A 22,137-nucleotide genomic window follows, 5' to 3' on the forward strand; every position below is an offset into this window, starting at 1 on the left:
CTGATGGAATCAGGACCTGTCTAACACCTTTTTGAGAAATAAAATGGCATTTGGCGGTGAGGTTTTGCTCAACTAAGTTTCATGTTTTAATTCGTGTCCCCGGCCTCTGCAGCCACCCTGCAAATATCAGGTCTGCTGCCTCCGTCCTCCCTTTCCCTTCTACACAATCCTTAAAAACTTAGCCTGTAAATGACACTCTCTCCACTTCAGTGGCAGATGGCTGTTTCGGGTTTGCTCTGAATAACCCTGGTTTGGTCACTGAGTTCTTTTGGCTCCTCTACAGTGTTTTCCTGATATTCACCCATTGCAAATGCTCTACCACAGAGCTACACTCCCAAGACTTGAAAATAACATTTAAAATTTTTTCAAGATTAATGTCTATTCCGTTTATTAAAAAAAAATACACGGAGAGGCCAGGTACTGGTGGCTCACGCCTGTGATCCTAACCTACTCAGGAAGCTGAGATCTGAAAGGGACACAATCCTGGGGTTCTTCTCACCGATGGGTTAGTTGCTGGTGAAACAAAAAGCCACAAGTGGCTTAAGTGGTAGAACCTGAGGACAGAGCCCTAAATTCAAGGCCCACCCCCACCCCCCTGCACCAGTACCCACGCAAACACAAATGTACAGTCATACATTCAAAACGTATATATACATATATACACAAACATATATATATATATATCTATTTAGAGAAAGTTTCAAGTTCTGGGGGGGGCGGTGGGAAAGTCTGTGAGATTCTTCTCTCTGAATCAGCCCTCAAAAAAAGCTGGGAGCAGGGCTGTGATTCAAGTGGTAGAGCGCCAGCCTTGTGGGGAAAGGGGGGGGGTGGGAAGCTCAGAGACAAAGCTCCCAGGGCTTTGAGTTCAAGTCCCAGGACACGGACACGGACACACACACACACACACACACACAGCTCCACACCCACAAAATAATACTACTAATAGAGAATTCGAGTTCCCATCCCTTCACCCCCTCCTCCCCCCAAAAACACCAAACCACCAGCAAACCTGCGGCCCGGGAGGCACCCGAGCCCCCCCCCTCCTCCTCACCCAGCACCTGCGGCCTAGGAGGCGCCCGAGGCCCCCCCCCCCCGCCCCCAGCACCTGCGGCCTAGGAGGCGCCCGAGCCCCCCCTCAGCACCCGCAGCCCCATGAGGCGCCCAAGACCCTCCCCACGTCAAGACCTACCCCCGCCGTGGGGTGAAGACACCCCCAAATCCCCCTCAGGCGCCACAAGACCACTAAGCAAGCAAGCAACCCCCACCCCCGCCCCCCGGGCGGCTGAGGAGACGTCGGACTCTCCCCCCCACCACTCCACGCCTGGGCGCGGCGGCGGCAGCGGCGGCGGCGGCGGCGGCCTGCGTGACGTCAGCGCCAGGCCCCGCCCCCTCGGCCTGGCGCCGCGGTTCCCGCCCCGCCCCTTTTTTCCCAGCATGCCCGCGCGGCAGCGGCGGCGGCGGCGGCGGCGGCGGCGGCGGCAGCTGAAAGTCCTCTTCACCCCCCCTCCCCCCCAGCCCCTCGCCTCAGTGTCGCCCCAAGATGGCGGACACAATGAGCCGGCGCCGCGGCGGTTGGCTCTGAGGGGGACGCCCGCCCTCCCCTCCTCCTACGAAAGGAGCGAGTGAGCGCGGCCGAAGCCGTGCCGGCATTGCCTGAGGAAGAGGGGAGGGGAGGAGGGAAGAGCCGCCAGACAGCAGGAGGAGGAGGAGGCCCGACGTAACGGCCGCCATCTCGGGGCCGCCAAGCGGGGCGGCGCCTTGAACTGCCGGGGGGTTTCGGGGCCTTGAGGCGCCCGCCCGCCCGCTGGTCCTCTTCTCCCGCCGGGGGTCCGGGGCCCGCCCGCCCGCCCGCCTGCCCGCGCGTCCCCGCCCCGCCCCGCTTCGGGACTCCCGCACGGCCTCCGCTTCCTCGGCCTCGGCCTCCGCCCCGGCCCTCCCGGCCCTCCCGGCCTCCCCGGCCCGGCCGCCGCCATGAAGCTCACCGACAGCGTGCTGCGGAGCTTCCGCGTCGCCAAGGTGTTCCGCGAGAACTCGGATAAGATCAACTGCTTCGACTTCAGCCCCAACGGCGAGACCGTCATCTCCAGCAGCGACGACGACTCCATCGTGCTGTACGACTGCCAGGAGGGCAAGTGAGTGCGGTGCGGCCTGGGGGGGTGGGGGCCGGGCGGGCGGGGGGACGGGACGGCACGGCACGGCACGGACGGGGGTGTACCCCCTCTCCCGGGGTGTGCGTGGGGGGGGGGAAGAGTGTTCCCCAAGATCCTTGGCCTTTCCACCCTCCCCAGCCTCCGCCCCAGCTTCCCGCGCTCTCCCTCTCCGACTCCCGCCACGGGCCTACCAACGTTCACGTCTCTGTATTTCTTTATTTATCTATGTTGGCACTGATTTTCCGCCTTCTTCCTGCAAACAGTCTGCAGACCTAGACCTCCTCCCTCCCCTCCCGTTTTTTTGGGGGGTGGTTTGTGTTGGTTTTTTTTTTTTTTGGTGTGGTTGTTGCTTTGGGTTTTTAAAATAATGATGCTCGTAGGCACCACGGTGACATGAGGATTTTGTTGGTCTCCGATTACTCCCTCCTGAGCATTTCTACCACGCTGGCCCAACCCCACCTTGACCTTGACCTTTAGAACGCCGTGTGGGTGTGCACAGGCGCGCACGAGTGCACACGCACACACACACACACACACACACAGCGGTTCCCCCTAAGCCTCTCTGGCTGCTTTAAGACTGTCAGGAGATCGCCTCCCCGAGTTCCACGCAGAACTGGAAGAGGCTGTTCTCCCGCCCGGTGCCACCGCGTCGGCCTGTCTCTGTCCTGTCCCTCTCGCTCCCTCTCTCTCCCTTCCTCCTTCCTCGGTGACCTCGATTGAGACCTGGCACTTGGCCAGTCCCCATGCCCCTCTGCTTCCCCCGCTGGTCTTTTTAAAAAGCCCATCGCGCCAGCGCGGGATGTGATCCTTAGCTGTCAGTCTGCAATCCTTGAGATCCTTTGAGCGCCCCCCTCCATTCCCACCCCTTGCCCCTTAATTCCCGGTTCAATATTTTCTTGAGACCCGGTGCTTTACATTTATAGTGAGCTGAGTGTGGTGTGATTGTGTGTCGATCCTGGGGCTTGAACTCAGGGCCTGGGCCCCGTTTCAAAGCTATTTTGCCCAAAGCTAGTAGGACTCTACCACTTGAGCCATACCTCCATTTCAGCTGTTTTGGTGATTAATTGGAGATACTAATCTTCACCGACTTAACCTATGCAGGCTGGCTTTGAACCTGGATCCTCAGATCTCAAGCCTCCTGAGTAGTTAGGATTTACAGGTGTTAGTAACCCACAGGCACCTGGCTGTAACAAACATCCCTGAAACTTTTCCTTGCCAAATGCAAGTGAACTTAAGTTTCCCATCCTGACCTGGGTTTAAGCTCACTTTAAAACAAACAAAAGAAAATACATCCCTGGGACAATTTGGGGGGTATGCTTTTTTTTTTTTTAATCAGTTTAACCATGCATAGTGATTCTTGCTTCTAAGAGGCAAAGGCAAGGGGATGAGTTTTAAAGACCTTGTCTCAGAAATACTCCCAATAGCTTATGTGGTTCACCAGAAATTCTCAGAATTTCTGAATCTGATTGTGAAAGTTGTGTGCTATGCCAGGTCATTTGTAGAACCACACATCCCTCTCACTTTGTAGTATCTTATAAACTGGGCACTTCGCCTTTTTATACATTTGGGGGTCTCGCCAGGCTGGCTGCACCACTATAAACTGCTCCAAGTAAATGGTGGCTTTGGAGCAGAAAACTAGTTTCAATTTTCTCTTCAGCTAGTTTTCCCAAGCAGAGGCTATTTGATTTAACTTAGTGGGTGCTTCATTTTATAACCAAGTTTCACATCTTTTTGAATTATTGAATTTTTCTCTTTATTTCTCATTGTACCTTTTGCCTTTTAAAAAAACTGATTTTTTAAACTCCCTTTTGGAACTTGTCTCTTCATTTGTGAATTTGACTGTCTAAAGTAATGCTGTTAAAACAGAGCTATATAGACTGAGCTATAATATTCTCCCCAGTCGTTTCCCCCCTGGGGCTATGAGAAAGTATTATGTAACTGGCTCTGGATCTGCCTGTGGTATGAGGAAGCGTGGCCTGTAGTGGTGGTTCTGGGGGAAGAGAGGGAAGCATTAGTTGGACAGATGCTTAAAGTCAGTGTTGTTGGCTTTTAGATGGATTTTTGTCCATGTCTGCCTACTTGGGATCTGTTTGGCATTGAAGAGGGAATAAGTAATGCGAAAGGAAGCTGGGGTAGGGGCTGTCTGATTGTGGAATTCTGGAGCTAGGAGTCATTTGAAGCTGGGTTTGTGATGTGTAGAGTTTGTGCATGGAGGAGAACTTTCCCCAGAACCTGAGAGTGGAAATGTACATCTTTATTCAAAGGATGTGGAGGTTGGGGGTAGACTTTCTAACTATTTCCTTTTATTTTCTTTTGGAACTGGGGATTGAACCCAGGATGTTGAATTTGCTAGGCAAGCACTTTGCCACTGCTACATTCCAGCCGTGGGGGGTAGCGTTTCTAAAGGGCTTGTCTATTGGTGGCATAATTTGTTTGGGAAAGGTAATAGAGAAAATAAAAGAGACTTCTCTTGCTAGGGTCAAGTGTCCATTCTACAAAACAATAGTGTATTCATACCTGTGGCCATTTTACTTAATTGCAGATTTGCATAAATTGTTGGTGTTTCAAAGAACTCCTTTGAAAAAAGGAAGTTGGGTGTTCTAAAAACTAGGTGTGTGCTTGAATTAAAGATGTCCAGCTGTTAAGGCTGAAATTCTAAGCCTCCAGCCCTAAAAAAAAAATTTTTTTAACTGGTAATGATGAACAAAAACTACCTTCTAGGGCAAACAATGTTAGAAGAAAATGTTTTCTTGAAAGTCATAATACATTACTTAGCTGATATTAATGTGAAGATTTGGGAGGGAAATGAAATGGTTAATTTTAGCTGAGCATCTGTGTGGCTTTACACCTGTACTCTTACTCAGGAGGCTAAGATCAGGGAGGATTAGGCTTCCAGACCAGCACAGGCAGAGAAGTTTACTAGACTCAATCTCCATCAAAATAACCCGCAAAAAGCAGGGCTGGAGGTATAGCTCGAGTGGTACAGTGTTAGCCCAGAAAGCTTGAGAGATGAAGGAAAACTTAATCGTGATACCTGAAAAGCTATTGTTTATATACTTTGTAAATCCCCTTGACATTAGATATAATACATTAAGATCTTGTATTCAGACTAGAAAATGAAACAAAGTAATGGGCTTCTTTTTTCCTTTGTTATCTGTCTTGGGCTTGAACTCAGGGGCTAAGTACAATCTCTAGGATTCTGTGCTCACTGCTAGCATTCTACCACACTTGAGCCACAGCTCTTCTTCCAGCATTTGGGTGGTTAAATGGGGATGATGAGAGTCTGAGACCTTTCTGCCCAGGCTGGCTTTGAACTGATATCCTCGGGTCTCAGCCTCCTTCCTGAGTACTAAGGATTGACAGGTATGAGCCACTGGTAGTGCCTGGCTTAGATTTTTTTTGGGGGGGGGGGGCAGTCCTGGCCTTGACCTCAGGGCCTAAGCACTGTCCCTGGCTTCTTTTTGCTCAAGGCTAGCACTCTGCCGCTTGTGCCACAGCGCCACTTCTGGCCATTTTCTATATATGTGGTACTGAGGAATTGAACCCAGGGCTGCATGTATACAAGACAGGCACTCTTACCACTAGGCTATATTCCCAGCCCTGGCATAGATTTCTTTGTTGTTGTTTTTGTTGTTGTTGTTGTTGCCAGTCCTGGGTTGTGGACTCAGGGCCTAGGCACTGTCCCTGGCTTCTTTTTGCTCAAGGCTAGCACTCTGCCACTTGAGCCACAGAGCCACTTTCAGCTTTTTTCTATATATGTCGTGCTGAGGAATCGAACCCAGGGCTTCATGTATACGAGGCGAGCACTTTACCACTAGGCCATATTCCCAGCCCTGGCATAGATTTCTTTTACAAGAAACAAATCTCAGGGGCTGGGGATATGGCCTAGTGGCAAGAGTGCCTGCCTCATATACATGAGGCCCTGGGTTCGATTCCCCAGCACCACATATACAGAAAATGGCCAGAAGTGGCGCTGTGGCTCAAGTGGCAGAGTGCTAGCATTGAGCAAAAAGAAGCCAGGGACAGTGCTCAGGCCCTGAGTCCAAGCCCCAGGACTGGCAAAAAAAAAAAAAAGAAACAAACAAACAAATCTCAGGTTAGTATTTGTTTTCTTCAGAGGTGAAGTCTTCCTTGTGTTTTTTGTTGTTGTTGCTTTTGTTTTGTTTTGTTGCTGGTCCTGGTGCTTGAACTCAGGGCCTGGGCACTGTCCCTGATTCCTGAGCTTTTGCTCAAGGCTAGCACTGCCACTTGAGCCATACTGCCATTTTTGTTTTTTTTCTGTGTATGTGGTACTAAGGAATCAAACCCAGGACTTCATGCATTCTAGGCAAGTACTCTACCACTAAGCCACATTCCCAGTCCCTTTTCTTTCTTTCTTTCTTTCCTTTTTTTAAATTTTCTGCATATGGAGAGTTGGTCTAGCACTGAGATCCAGTTTTTCAGAGATGTTTGGGATTTGCTTTGTTTGGGCTTTTTTTTTTTTTTTTTTTTTTTTTTTGGCCAGTCCTGGGCCTTGGACTCAGGGCGTGAGCACCGTTCCTGGCTTTTTTTTTTTTTTTTTTTTTTTGCTCAAGGATAGCACTCTGCCACTTGAGCCACAGCGCCCACTTCTGGCCGTTTCCTATATATGTGGTGCTGGGGAATGGAACCCAGGGCTTCATGTACGCAAGACAAGCACTCTTGCCACTAGGCCATATCCCCAGCCCATGTTTGGGCTTTTTCAGACAAGAGCTCCTTAACATAGCCCAGACTGGCCTTGAACTTAGGATCTTCCTACCTTAACTTTTGAGTGCTGAGATTGCAGGTGTATATTACCATGCTCCTCTACTTGGGTATTTTTGTTCATTTTGTTTTTGTGCTGGGAGTGGAACTTGGGCCTCACACTCTTCAGGTTTTTGTTTTGTTTTTCTCAAAGCCAATGTTCTACCACTTGATCCACACCTCTGCTTCCAACTTTTTTATGGTTAGTTGAAGAGTCACAAGGTTTGTCTGCTCAGGCTGCTTGGAAGTGTCCTCAGATTTTAGCCTCCTGAGTAGCCTGGCAGCTGGGGGGAGGTGTTAAGTTTTCTTTAAGTTGTATATACCAAAATTTTTTTCCTGAGATTTTTTTTGTCTTGATCTTAAAGGTTCTGTAGAGAAAATCATTTAAGAATCTTCCATGATTGGATTGGAAATGTGTACTTTTACACTAAAATTGAAAATAGAGAATCATTGTCATACTGGGAATGTGGCCCAGTGGTAGAGTGCTTGCCTAGCATGCATGAAGCCCTGGTTTTGATTGCAAAGTACTGTGTGCTTGGAAAAGCCAGAAGTGGTGCTGTGGCTGAAGTGATAGAGTGCTAACCTTGAGAAAAGTTCAGGATCAGTGCCCAGGCCCAGAATTCAAGCCCCAGGACTGGCACACACACACAAAAAATTGTCCAGTTTTGTCATGGAGGGTTACACTTTACTTTTTGTTTTGTTTTTTGACAGTCCTGGGGCTTGAACTCAGAGTCTGAGCACTGTCCCTGGCTTCTTTTTGTTCAAGGCTAGCACTCTACCACTTGAGCCACAGTGCCACTTCTGGCTTTTTCTATATATGTGGGGCTGAGGAATTGAACCCAGGGCTTCATGTATGCAAGGTGAGCACTCTACCACTAGGCCATATTCCCAGCCCACACTTTACTTTTTAAGAGGCTCGGGTAGTGTTTTGGACCTGCAAGATCAGATTCTTAAGAAGGCAAAGCCAGTTGCATTTGGCTTAAGTTTCAATAAATCGTGGCCTTCCCCAAAGAAAGAGCTTTCTACAGTAATGGCTTAAGAAAAATGACTGTGTTTGAGGTAATGTCATATTCCTCTTTATTTATAAGCTGTGACATATGTTATTTCACATGCTTTTATTCTCAAACAGACTTTTCCTTCCCTTGAAGCTTTTGAACATGGTAGTAAAAACTAAATCATCCCCTGACATTTAAATTCTTCCTAACTTTGACCTTGGGTGTTTAGAGATTTCTTTATTCTTTAGATGGTGGTTGTGCCTGATTGTATTTAAAAGATACCATTTCCATGTGGTGTGCAGGCTGACTTCTACCTCCTGGGCTATCTCAGCCAGTCCTGAGTAGCTAGGGGTAGGGATCACCACCACCCCTTGCTTATTGAATTTCCTTTAGAAGAAATTCAGGGGTGGGAATGTGGTTTAGTGGCAGAGTGCTTGCCTAGAATGCATGAAGCCCTGGGTTCAATTCTTTAGTACCACATACACAAAAAAAGTTGGAAGTGGTGCTGTGGCTCAAGTGGTAGAGCACCAAGTGGTAGAGCACTAAGTAGTAGAGCGCTAGCCTTGAGCTCAAGAGCTCAGGGACAGCACCAAGGCCCTGACTTAAAGCCCCATGAGCAACCAAAAATAAGAAGAAATTTTTTTTTCTTTCTAGTGTTAGGATTTACCAAGAATCATCACCACTGCCACATCACTCAAGTGCTGTTGTTTTGATAGGGACATCTCAGATTTTTGTGAGAGATTTTGATTTTTTTTCTCGTCTCATTATCAGACCAAAGAGAACCCTGTACAGTAAGAAATATGGCGTGGACCTCATCAGATACACACATGCAGCGAACACAGTTGTTTACAGCTCTAACAAAATTGACGGTAAGCAAGACCCTTGTTTGGGCTTATGGTCATTGTTAAATAGTTCTGGATTGTGGTTTCTCAAATCCTTATTGGAACTTTGTAACTACTTCTCTTTTAATTATAGTTACTTGAGTTTAAATGTTTTCCTATGACTAATTAACATTGTTAAATCTGAAGGAATGCTGGAGGCCAGCCACTAATACTTTTGAGAGACTTGAAACTAAGTGTGAAAAAAAAATCTCAGTTCACAAGGGGGGGGGAGCTATACTTATGGTTTGTGCTTTTGTAACTTGAAAGAGTACTTCTAAAGCAAATGGAAGGGAAGAATACTAGACACAGCAAGTGGTAAACTAGTGGACCTCCCCATTCAAAATAATGTGTATTTGATACAAATTACTCTAATTCCAGCATTGGAGAGGCTGAAGAGTATGACAAGGTCTAGGATAGCCAAGACTACATACAAAATAACTGAAGAAGAGAAACCTTGTTAGGCACTGGTACCTCTCACCTATAATCCTAGCTACTCAGAAAGCTGAGATCTAGGGACAGTGATTCAAAGCCAGCCCAGGCAAATTCATGAATCTCTTATCTCTGACCAGGGAGGGGGGATGGGGGGAGAACTAGTGGAAAAGTGCCTCAAGTAAGAGAGCACCAGCCTTGTTAAAGTTAAAATTTCTATTTCTTTCTGTAGTAAATAGTGTGTTCTACCTGCTTTTCCCCTGGGTTAAGTCCTTCTGAGTTAGCATATTTTCATGCTAATTGAGCTTTAATACTTATTCACTTATTTTACTTATGATTGTTTGGTTGTGTGTTTTTTTACTAGCTTATTTCATTTTTTTTAAACAATCACTTTATTATTATTTTTGGGGGGGTGGTGGCTGGCCAGTCCTGGTGCTTGGACCCAGGGCCTCCTGTATACGAGGCAAGCGCTGCACTCTTGACACTGGGCCATATTTCCAGCCCCGCTTATTTCATTTTTTACAGTAAGATTTTTCTAATGTCATTTATCAAAAAAATTTTTTTGTAGTACTGGCATTTTGAGAACTCAGGACCTCATACTTGATAGGCAGGCACTCTTAACACTTGAGCCATGTTCTTTTTTGCTTTGGATATTTTTCAGATAGGGCCTTATAATTTTTGCATGTAGCTAGCTCAGACTGTGATCCCCCTACTTAAGGCCTCCCATATACCTGGAACCAGAGATGCATACCACCATTCCAGGCTTATTGATTCATATGGGGTCTCTTTTTTTTTGTCCAGGAAATGCCTTGAACTGTGATACTCTTGTTACCTGCCCCATAGGTGGCTGGGATTATAGGCATGAGCCACTGTACCTAGCCTTTCTATTTTTTCTCCTTTAATATGACTTTTCTGCCTATACTGTACTTGAGTTTTAGTTAAATAAAGTATCATTTCTAATTAAGCCTGTATTTCAGAAGCAATTATCTAAGCAAGCATTGTGGTTTAATGCTTTTGGACAAGATGATAAAACATTAGGGTGGTGAGGACATACATACGTGTATATAATCATCTAAATGACTGGTATGTTTCTTGTATTGAACTGCCTTTCTGAGTGATAAAATGAGGATTCCGAAATGTGGTACAGGATGAGGCGCGCGTGTGGCGCATGGTCCATGGCCCGTGCAGCTTTGCTGCATCTCAAGTGCGTCCTGAAGAGTTCTTCCAATGCTCCGTTTCCTTTTGCCTGATTCCAGGCTGAGGTAGTAGTTTGTACAGTTTGAGGGTCTATAATACCACCCGGTACAGGAGATAACTGTACAGGCCACTGCCTTGCCAGGAACAGCGCACCAGCTACCAAGCGGGGCACAGAGGATGGCGAAGCCCTGCTCATCCCTGGGAATACAGGTAATGGGATGAAGTCTTGCCTTCTTAGGGCAGGTGAGTCGTTCTCAAGTACTAGAATATCCACCAATACTTTGTGCTTGTCACTTGAGTGACTTGAAGATGTTATTTGCAGACATGGAAAGAGTGACCTTCGACCCCCCCCCCCCCCCCAAGGTCCTTTGTCTTCCGACTGGAATGCACCAGAGTGAACTACCTTTTTTTTTTTTTTTTTTTTTTTTCCAATCCTGGGGCTTGAACTCAAGGCCTGGGAACTTGAGCTTCCACTGCTCAAGGCTAGCCCTCTACCACTTAAGCCATAGCCCCATTTCCAGCGTTTTCCGTGTATGTGGTACTGAGGAATCAAATCCAGGGCTTCATGCATGCTAGGCAAGCACTCTACCACTAAGCCACATTCTCAGCCGAGGTTCATTTTTAAAATGTCTTGAGATAGTATTTCTCTTGAGTAACTGGGCGCTGGTGGCTCATGCTATAATCTTAGCTACTGAGATCTTGGTTGAGATCTGTGGAATGAGGCTTGGAATGAGCCCAGGCAGAAAAATTTGTGAGACTTTTGTTTCCAGTTATAACCAGCCAAAAGCTGGGATTGGTGGTATGGCTCAAGTAGGTAGAGTACCAACCAGCCCTGAGTTCAAGCCTTAGTACCAGCACACATACACTCAAATAGTATTTCTTTCCATTCTGTTTAGTTTTAGTGTAAGTTGAATATTCTAGTAAATACAGGGAGGGTTCAACTCATTCAGAGAACAAGTCAAAACTGGTAGAAACCTTAAAAATTTCCACCAAGGTCCAGCCTGATCTTCAGCTTAGTGCAACTGCTTAACTCTTTCAGCCTGTTTCCTCAAGATTCTGATGTAAAGTTTATTATTCTTGGAAATTGTTATCCAAGTCTCTAAAATACTGGATTTTTGTTTGCTTTTCCTGGCCAAGGTATAATTTTCAGGGCAAATTGCATTGGAATAGTAATTCATGAACCATACAAAGATTGGTGGTGACACTGTGATTTGGGGATTGAATCCAGGGCCCCTTACACATGCTAGTTAAGTCTCTATATCTGAGTAGAGGTAGACCCTTTGCCCCCGAACCAGTCATATAAACAGCCTATGTGCTGTCCACTTAGAACTCTGTTTTTGAGTTGTAAGAGTCTGCATATACACCCTTCACCTGGGAAGAACTTATTCACTCACACTTTGCTTAGATGATGGAAGGTAATTGAATTCTCCACCTTGCCTTTTTTCAAAATGAAGATGCAAATTCTTTTTCAATAGTACACTCTCATCCGATTTTATTTGTCTTTTTACAGATACCATTCGTTACTTGTCCTTACATGACAACAAATATATCAGATACTTTCCAGGACATAGCAAAAGGTAAGACCTAAATGTGGAATTATTTTATCCTTTTGGGTTAATCTAGGATAGAAGGGGAGAGAGATTTAGTAATGAACTCAAGCTGCTTCCTCACTGGCCTTTTGGTCTCTTTTCTTGTTCATTCTTCATAACTGTCAAAAATAGCCAGGAGGGCTGGGAAAATGGCCTAGTGGCAAGAGTGCTTGCCTCGTATACATGAAGTCCTGGGTTCAATTCCTCAGCACCACGTATATAGAAAATGGTCAGAAGTGGCGCTGTGGCTCAAGTGGCAGAGTGCTAGCGTGAGCAAAAACAGAAGCCAGGGACAGCGCTCAGGCCCTGAGTCCAAGCCCCAGGACTGGCAAAAAAAAAAAAAAAAAAAAGCCAGGGATATAGGCTTGAGCTATTATGGCAGCTCATAAAATATGTTTTTAAATGATAAAATTTTAAGCATTAACCGTGCACAGAGATTTAGGTCTGCAATCATTTTCTCAAAGCCAGTATTACTGCTGAAAAGTCAGAAGTCAGTGTAAGTCTGTTCTTTTTTGAGGCTCTTTGAATCTTCTATCGTTACTCTTTATTTTAATGGTTTGTTGTTTTTTTTTTCCTTTTGTCTCCATTTCTTTGACAAATTCACCATCCCCATTCTTTATGTTCTCACCCTTCCTTCCAAACCAATCCTATAATATTTTCCTTACCCCAAAGAAAAACCCTTTTCCCACTAGCAATCCCTCCCCCTCCCCTAGCTAACTTGCTTTTTTGTTTCTATAGATGTGCCTATTATAAACATCAGTATAAACGGAATTGGATAATATGTATCCCTTTTTGTCTAGCTTCTGTTAGTATGTTTCCAAGGTTCATCCATATTGTCATGATTTAGTATTTCATTCCTTTTTTTTTTTTTTTTTTTTGGCTAGTCCTGGGGCTTGGACTCAGGGCCTGAGCACTGTCCCTGGCTTCTTTTTGCTCAAGGCTAGCACTCTGCCACTTGAGCCACAGCGCCACTTCTGGCCATTTTCTGTATATGTGGTGCTGGGGAATTGAACCCAGGGCCTCATGTATATGAGGCAAGCACTCTTGCCACTAGGCCATATCCCCAGCCCTCATTCCCTTTTTTTTTCCTTGCCAGTCCTGGGGCTTGAACTCAGCACCTGAGCACTGTCCCTGGCTTCTTTTTGCTCAAGGCTAGCATTCTACCACTTGAGCCGCAGCGCCACTTCTGGCTTTTTCTGTGTATGTGGTACTGAGGAATTGAACCCAGGGCTTCATGCATGCTAGGCGAGCACTCCACCACTAGGCCACCTTCCCAGTCCAAAATTGATTTCTCATTTATTTACTTACTTTGCTGGTCCTGAGGCTTGAGCCTGTACCCTGTCCTTGAACCTTTCTGCTCAAGGATAGCACTCTACCACTTGAGCCACAGTGCCACTTCCTTTCTTTCCTTTTTATTACCAAGTAATATTTCACAATAATACCCGTTCAGTTTGTTCATTTTTTTAAACTAATGGACATTTTAGGGTTTTTTTCCCCTACTCTTTGGTTAATATGAATAATGCTGCTATGACATCCACACAATCTTGTATTGGCATATTTCCACTTCTGGATTGTAATAAAATAAAGATTCTAATTTCTCCAGCACCTTTTCACCAGCATCATCAACTCTTTTATTATATCGGTGTCAGCAAGTGTGAGATAATATCCCACCTTGTGGTTTTGGTTCATATTAGAATCAAAGATTTTTTTATACTAATGTTTTTGGGTTGGCCTTAATTACCCTAGATATGGTGGTGCATGTTCCCTAGAATGGCAGTTTGGGGAGAGCCAGCTTATGTAGATAGAGTGGGTTAGGGTTCACCTCTGATTTGTTCTTACGTTTTGCTTCACCTCCTGTCGATCTTGCTGCATTGCAGGGTGGTGGCCTTGTCCATGTCACCTGTGGATGACACTTTCATTTCTGGGTCTCTTGATAAGACTATCCGGCTCTGGGATCTCCGGTCTCCTAACTGCCAGGTACCTCATAATTGTACTGTCTAAGTGTTTGGAAGCAGCGGTTCCATTCTGGGATCCCAGAGTTCCATTAAGGTGTCAAAGTTAGTTTCTCAGTAGGCTCCCCCAGAAGTAAGCGGATTCCCCAATCCAGTGTAGATTGAATTTTATTCTGTGGTACAGGCTCCCACCTTTGAGTTCTAGGTACCATTCTCCGGGGATTTGTCTATAATATTGTGCCATTAAGAGTTGATCAGAGGGGCTGGGGATATAGCCTAGTGGCAAGAGTGCCTGCCTCGGATACACGAGGCCCTGGGTTCGATTCCCCAGCACCACATACACAGAAAACGGCCAGAAGCGGCGCTGTGGCTCAAGTGGCAGAGTGCTAGCCTTGAGCGGGAAGAAGCCAGGGACCGTGCTCAGGCCCTGAGTCCAAGGCCCAGGACTGGCCCAAAAAAAAAAAAAAAAAAAAAAGAGTTGATCAGAAATCTGCTATATGGTATCTTTTTTTTTTTTTTTTTGGTCAGTCCTGGGCCTTGGACTCAGGGCCTGAGCACTGTCCCTGGCTTCTTCCCGCTCAAGGCTAGCACTCTGCCACTTGAGCCACAGCGCCGCCTCTGGCAGTTTTCTGTATATGTGGTGCTGGGGAATCGAACCCAGGGCTTCATGTATCAGAGGCAATCACTCTTGCCACTAGGCCATATCCCCAGCCCCGGCATCTTTTTTTTTTTTTTTTTTTTAGCTTCCTCTAGTTAGTGGTTTTTGTTTAAGTAGTTGTACAGAGTTGCAATTCAACAAAACAGTTTATGAATGCCATGCATCTTGGTCAGTGTCACCCATTTCAGCATTCTCACCCACCCATTTCCTTCCCCTCTCCTTTTTTTGCCAGTCCTGGGCCTTGGACTCAGGGACTGAGCACTATCCCTGGCTTCTTTTTGCTCAAGGCTAGCACTCTGCCACTTCTTGCCATTTACTATAGATGGTGCTGGGGAATTGAACCCAGGGCTTCGTGTATAGGAGACAAGCTCGCTTGCCACTAGGCCATATTCCCAGCCCCCCTCCTGGCTTCTTTTTGCTCAAGGCTAGCACTCTTGCCACTTGAGCCACAGTGCCACTTCTGGCCGTTTTCTGTATATGTGATGCTGGGGAATTGAACCCAGAGCCTCATGTATACGAGGCAAGCACTCTTGCCACTAGGCCATATCCCCTGCCACCCCTTTTCTTAATTTTATAGGATATGCAGTGAATTTTTAACTGAATTCTCTACCTCCACCCCCATGGTGTTCTTTTTATTATTATTATTACTGCTTCATATACAACTATACAAGGGGGATTACATTGCTACATCTCCACATGTATGTTCACACTGTATTCTATCAATTTCACCCTTTCTATCATACTTCCTGTACTTGTCCCTCCAAGATAAAGTGTTCCCAACAGATTCCCTTGTTCTGTTTCCTTAGTTGTACAATAACCTATTTTTGTTTGCTTTTTCTGATGTGTAGGTAGGCTAGGTATCTGTTCATATCACTTTTTATTGGGAAGAATAAATTAAGTAGTGGTGGGCTCCTGCATCCATTGACTTATTTCTTTTCTCTTAGGGTCTCATGCATCTACAGGGCAAGCCAGTTTGTTCTTTTGATCCAGAAGGGTTAATTTTTGCTGCAGGTGTCAACTCTGAAATGGTCAAACTTTATGACCTTCGTTCTTTTGATAAGGTAAGTGAATTTGAGCTATCTTGATACCATGGTCATTTTAAGGATGGGTGGGTATTTAAGAGCTTTGTTTTTTTTTAATTTCAGTAGATGTAGTATGTGGTAGATACTAGAGAATGGTGGCGCAGTGTTTGGTCCTTTGCTTTCTCCTCAAGAAGGAATCTAAAGGGATAAAATAATTCTTGAGCTCTAGCAATAGTTCTTGGGTATCTCTTATTATTCATGTGTCTTGGTCGGGGGATGGGGACTGCTGTCTTTTATCATTTGCAGGGACCATTTGCGACCTTCAAGATGCAGTATGATCGGACTTGTGAGTGGACAGGACTTAAATTCAGCAATGATGGCAAACTCATTCTCATCTCCACCAATGGCAGCTTCATCCGCCTCATTGATGCGTTCAAGGGCGTGGTGATGCACACGTTTGGGGTGAGCTCCCAGCCTTGACTATGGCTCTTCCTTGCTTGTACCTCTTGCACTGAGGATGGTGTTATTAGCTTGATGGGGAAAGAGCATCCACCAACCTTCTTACTTAGGACATAGGTTTGCATTTTCTTCCTGAACATGAGCTTATTTCCTAACAGTTTTCTCACCCCTTGCATTGGAGTTAGGAGTAGAATATAAAGGGTAACAGCCACATTCAGAACATTGCAGAATCAGAGGGACTTATGTGGATGTGTTTGGGTTGGCGTTTGGAGGCCATTGTCTCCTTAGTGCCCTGTAACAACCAGAGAACTCTGCTTTGTTTTAGGGTTATGCCAACAGCAAAGCTGTCACACTGGAGGCTTCATTTACTCCAGACTCCCAGTTCATTATGATCGGTGAGCATCTGCAATGATATGTGATGCAGGGGGTTTTCCTGGAACTGATATTAACTTGGGTCTTGTCTGGGTGAATGTTAGAATTCATCTCTAGAATCACTACCTTGTTAGCATTACTAACGTCTTGGTCTGACTCCACCTTTAGTTGGCTCTGGCATTGTAAACTAGTGGTATTGGGCTGAGAAACGTAGTTGGCTGGGAGGTAACCTAGGTAGGCATGCTAAAGATTCTCCTATATCTCAGCACAGCACTGAGAGCACTTTGGTGCTGGCCTGGGCTACATAATGAGATCCTGAGACCATGTATTAGAGGGAGAGAGAGACTCTCTGAGGAAATTACTTGTTTGTCCCAGGACAGATAACCATAGTTAAGATCAATTGCTCAGCCAGGTGCCAGTGGCTTACTCAGAAAGCTGAGATCTGAGAATTGAGGTTCAAAGCTAGCCCAGACAGGAAAGTCCATGAGCCTCTGATCTTCAATTTACCACCAGAAAAACCAGAAGTGGCCCTGTGGTTCAGTGGTAGAGCGCTAGCCTTGAGCAAAAAGAGCACAGGTAGTGCCCAGGTCCTGAGTTCAAGCCCTTCATCCAAAACAAACTAACAGATCAGTTCCCAAAATGTCCTTCCTTCATGGTCTCTTGGCTCACACTCCTGCTAGTCCTAAAGATAACGGTCTCTCCCCAGACCTTGATCCCACTGTCTTTCTCTCTGACCTGACTTGAGCTATTAATACATTTCCACGGTCATTCTCTTTAGGTTCTGAGGACGGCAAGATCCATGTGTGGAATGGAGAGAGTGGCATAAAAGTAGCTGTATTGGATGGGAAACACACAGGCCCCATTACCTGTTTGCAGTTCAACCCGAAGTTCATGACCTTTGCCAGCGCATGTTCCAACATGGTATGTGAGCGGGGTCTTGTACACATGGGTCCCCTTCAGTGGGGTCAGCAAACCTCACGAGCGGCATTGTACTTGGGGACAAGCACCAAGTTCACAGCTCTGCATTGGCTTCCCTCTGTCACACCTCGACATGGGGTCTCTGCTTGGGCTGTGATGTAGGGTCACCCCTGAGCTCCCAAGAGATTACAGGGTGCTTTTGTGTGTGGTTTTATCTTTTTATTTTTGGCCAGTCCTGGAGCTTGAACTCAGGGTCTAGGCGCTGTCCTTGAGCCTCTTTAGCTCCAGGTGAGTGCTCTACCACTTGAACCACAAATGCCATTTTTGGCTTTTTTGAGTAGTTTATTAGAGATGAGTCTTAACAGACTTATGTCTGGGCTGGCTTTGAACCATGATCCTCACATCTCAACTTCCTTAGTAGTTGGGATGACAGGCATTGAGCCACCAGCATCCAGCTTCATCTTTGCTTTATAAAATACTCTATAACCATTCAGTCTTCTGTTCCTTTTTTACAATAAGTTCCTCAGAAATTCTTTTTTTTTTTTTTTTCATTCAGTGGCAGTGGTACTGGGATTTGAACTCGCTGTTAAGTTTGCTTTGACGGGTTCTCTGTAGCCCCCTTTTTTTCTTGTGCTTCTGCCATACCAAACTCCTCCTCCACGCCACACCTCCCAAATTGCACTTGAGTTTTGCCCTCTTATGAGGTCGTTGTGGGTGGCACAGGGTGGACGGCGAAGGTTGGAAGGTCAGGCTGCTGCTTTTCACAGGCTGGAGCACTTCAGCTCTGAGGTTCCCTGAGGGCGGGGAGGGGAGGGAGGGAGGGACGGACACTGACCATAACTCCGCCAGCGTTGGACAAGTTGAGAGCCACCACACTGGATTGGAGGATGGAGCCTACCGTGCTTGGCTGCTTCAGCTTCTTCTGTGATCTTCCCCCTAGGCCTTCTGGTTGCCCACCATTGATGACTGACCCTGAGGCCGCCTGGCTGTTTGTGTACTGAGGGTGCTGACGGGAAAAACTCAAGGGGACTGAGCTGACCCAGATGGGATCATTTGCCCTGTGCTGGAAACCATCTTTCCAACATACCTTCCCATGGGTGTGTGCTGTACATGGACGCAAAAACTGCAGCTTTGCTGAGCTTCTCTATATGGACCCTGGTGCTGAAGACTGAGTTGGGACCCTGCCTCTCCCGCCAGCACCACATCCGGCTCCCTCCTGCAAGCTGAGCACACTCACAGCTAGGTCATCATGGCCACCAGGCACCTGGGACTTTGAATGTAATTGCTGCTGAGGAGCCGGGGACTGGGCCCATTCTACACATCCCTCCTTTACCCTGATAAATGCATGGGAAGCCTCCGTGTGGTTTCGAGATGCCAGGGGCACTCTGTGCCCCGGCCCTCACCCTGCATGTGTTGTTCCTGGGGTCTCCCTTTGTTCCCGTGGCATTACTCCACAGCCATCGTGTTTCTTAGGTGCCAAACATTTCCAGAAGTGAATCTTGATGTGCGTCGGGGGGTCTGAGGAAAGCAAGGATAAGGAAGGAAACAGTGCAAGTTAGGTCTATGAGGGTGGGCCGTTTGGGCAGGCCTCAGACTCTGGGTAGGGTAGATAAAGGTGACAGGTGAGTTCCAAGGGCTAGAAGGTTTAGCAGCAGTGCTCCATTGTCATGTTAAACCCATCGTCCTCCTGGGTGCCTGCTGTGCTTGCTGTACAGAAGCAGCGAGGCAGGCTCCTAGCTTTGTCCCTACGGTGCATCCCACTTTCCTGTGGGCCAGTATTGTGGAACGAGTCTGAGTTGTTTACACTGATGCCTTCTTCCCCTGCCTACCACCAATTGTGTACAGTCTGCAAGATGACACCCCAGAAAGATCTTCCAGCTCCCACCCATGAGCTGGTTCTAGGCCTTGTTATATGTTCTATTTAGCCTTTTTATATATGACCTTTGCATTGTTTGTATTTTAGCACAGTGTGTGCATTTCCACTTAAATATACTTGTGCAGGCATCTATCTTCTCTCTTGTGTATAGTTTCAGAGTCCAACTGAAGGAGGGAGGCCTGCACCCTTGCTCAAAGTGTTTGCCACCAGTGTTAGTCCTCCCGCTCCCCTTCCGTTTTCCCTTTGGGAAACTCAGCGAAGCAAAGCTTCCAGTGTTTGCTGTTTTCCTCGGCAGCTAAGTGGGGGTGATCCCCCTTTGTGCCTCAACCCACGCTCGGGGCCCTCTGTACAGTATTAGTCTCTTTTTCGCCTGGTTATGCTCTGTCTGCACCTGTGTATGTGTGTCGGTCACTTTTGCATGGCTTTTGTGCCTGGCTTGCTGCATTTGGGGACAGGGTGCTAGAACCAGTGTTCTTCGTTTGTCCAAAGCTTCTTTGCCAATTGAGTAGGTTACTCCCTTTAGCTGGTAGGTCTTTCATGCTCTCTTCTTGCTTTCTTTTGAGAAAGGCCCAGGTTGAGAAGAGCTATAGCAGAGTCAGTGGCTAAGTTCCCACCCAAACATTTACGGGGATAGCACTCCCCTGCACATGGAGAAACTGAGGCCCAACGAGGTTATGAATCACCCTGCGGTACATAGCTGCCAGGAGTAAATCAAGCCATGACTGCTTCTGTTGAGCGGCAGTCATAGGCTATGAATCACTAGCACTTTTTCTTTTCTTTTTTTTTTTAAAAAGCAATTATTTTTTTACTTGTTATTCATGCTGAAAAGACAAGAGGCAGACACCTTTGTTACAGCAGACTGGAATCTGCCGTACGATGTGGTGTGGCGCCCCCATGGTAGGAGCCTCTCCCCCCCTCCCCCCGTGGAGGGGCTGCCTGCCTGCCGGGCACAACGCTTCTGAGACTTTGCAGAGAAAAGACTGCCATTATCCAACATCAAGAAAGAAAATAATTTGTATCTGACTTCCTGTGTGTCCAAAAAGTGAGGTGCCATGTCTTCAGAAAATATGCCACCCCCACAAGCCCAGGGCCCTGAAACTGCAGCGCTGGCCTGGAGCTGGGGAGACACGCTAGAAGTGAGCCATGGGCGGCCACAGCTTTTATGTAACAGCTGACACTGCGCTGGTGGTGGGGGGGGTATGGGTGCGTGTGTATGTATGTATGTGTGTGTGGGCAGGGTCTCACTATAAGCAAAATCCTAGACATTCACTATCATGCCCAACTCCAGTGGATTTTTTTAGTTCCTTCCTCCGCCCCCTTTTGTGTTTATGGTACTGGGAATTGAACCCAGGACCTTGACACTCGTGTAGGCAAGTGCTCTACCATGTGACCTACACTCCCAGCTCTCTTGTAGGGTATTTCTTTTTCCCTTTTTAATTTTTTAAAAATTTTTAAATGATTCCCTGTTGTAATCATAATTATTGCTTACTAAGGAAAATTGGGGAATTACAGAATCGTTGGCAACCCGCATATTACCACTGTTAATCTTTTGATGTTAAATGTTTCTCTAGAGACTTCTGTGCATAGATTTTTGGCGTGTTTACATAGTTGTTATTCTACTGTATATACAATTTTATGTCCTTTTTGTACTTAAAACATATAAACATTTTTTCCATGTTACCAGTCTTAAACAGAATTTTATGGCTGTGGCCTCTTCCATTGAGTTTCTGTAGCATTTTTTTGCCTGGTTCCCAGAGGGGGGTGGTAGACTGTGTATGGTTGTAGCTCACATAGGCCTCCCTGTAGTTCTGGGTGGATTGCCAGGTGCCTTGCTAGCCCATCATTGAACCCCAGACTAAAGGAGCAGAAATGAGTGGGAAAAGCAGATCTGACCCCAACTCTGATCAGATTGGCAGCTTCTTACTGGAGTTCACATTTGTCCTAAGCCCTGGCAGAAGGCCCAGCCAGTTCTAGGGCAACTCACTGGCTGGCTAAGGAGTTAGTAAATTCTGAGCCTGCTATTCTCCCTCAACGGCCAGGAACTAATGGGTGACACTTGGGTATGGTTGGTCCATTCATAGGCTCTCTAACTCAAGAAAAAGAGCCTCTTAAGGTCTGGTAGGATATCACCAGTGGCTCATGCCTTTAATCCTAGCAACTGAGAAGGCTGAGATCTGAGGCTTGTTCAAAGCCAGAAGTGGAGCTACGGCTCAAGCTAGCATCAAGCATAACAGCTCAGGGCAGCACCTAGGCCCTGAGTTCAAGCCCCAGGACTGGCATACACACACACACCGAGCAGGAGGGTGCAATCCTTGCTTTTCCTGGGTGACATGAGGCCTGTTTGGCGCTCTTGTACCCCTCTTTGGCTGTCTCCACTTGCCTGGGTTTATCTTGCGTAAGGAAGGGCGGGAATGGGTAGAAGGGCAGCAAACTGGAGGCCAGCTGGTTCAGCAGCCGCTGTGGGTAAGGCAGGCACAGGATGCACCCACGCTTTGCTCAGGGAGGGCTTGCTGAGGAAGGAGGAAGTCACTACAGCCTGCTAGGGCAGCACTTGAGTCTTAAACCGCCCACGGCTTCAGGGGACCAGCAATTTGTCAGGGCTCAGCTGGGGACAGATTGAGACCCACACATTCTAGACACAGGATCCCAGCAAAAGCGAGGACTGGTTGATGTAAGTTTCTCTTCCCTGGATGGGTTACAGAAAACATAAGATGGGGGGAGGTCTATGCCTCTCAAGTGAGATAGACAATTTTTTTTTTTTTTTTGCCAGTCCTGGGGCTTGAACTCGGGGCCTGAGCACTGTCCCTGGCTTCTTTTGCTCGAGGCTAGCACTCTACCACGTGAACCACACTTGTTTTTTTTCTTTTTCTGTGGTACT

The 22,137-nt window shown here is 46.8% G+C and overlaps 1 protein-coding gene across 1 annotated transcript; it reads left to right on the top strand.

The window, feature by feature from the left end:
- Positions 1–1,461: 1,461 nt before the first annotated feature.
- Wdr82 (WD repeat domain 82) lies at positions 1,462–20,952 on the top strand. Its single transcript, XM_048334500.1, has 9 exons — positions 1,462–2,132; positions 8,678–8,775; positions 11,924–11,990; positions 13,880–13,979; positions 15,557–15,673; positions 15,941–16,096; positions 16,419–16,488; positions 17,244–17,386; positions 18,324–20,952. The coding sequence occupies exons 1-9, from the start codon at positions 1,972–1,974 to the stop codon at positions 18,351–18,353; spliced, it is 942 nt and encodes a 313-aa protein (XP_048190457.1). The 5' UTR covers positions 1,462–1,971; the 3' UTR covers positions 18,354–20,952.
- Positions 20,953–22,137: the final 1,185 nt, after the last annotated feature.

Source organism: Perognathus longimembris, chromosome 26, assembly GCF_023159225.1.
Source record: "Perognathus longimembris pacificus isolate PPM17 chromosome 26, ASM2315922v1, whole genome shotgun sequence".
Lineage (NCBI taxonomy): Eukaryota > Metazoa > Chordata > Mammalia > Rodentia > Heteromyidae > Perognathus > Perognathus longimembris.

Excerpts from the sequence above, each read along its gene's own strand:
- Wdr82 (XM_048334500.1), top strand. The coding sequence starts at position 1,972 with ATGAAGCTCACCGACAGCGTGCTGCGGAGCTTCCGCGTCGCCAAGGTG. Across the intron at positions 2,133-8,677 it reads TACGACTGCCAGGAGGGCAA|ACCAAAGAGAACCCTGTACA; the intron begins GTGAGTGCGGTG and ends TCTCATTATCAG. Across the intron at positions 13,980-15,556 it reads TCCGGTCTCCTAACTGCCAG|GGTCTCATGCATCTACAGGG; the intron begins GTACCTCATAAT and ends CTTTTCTCTTAG.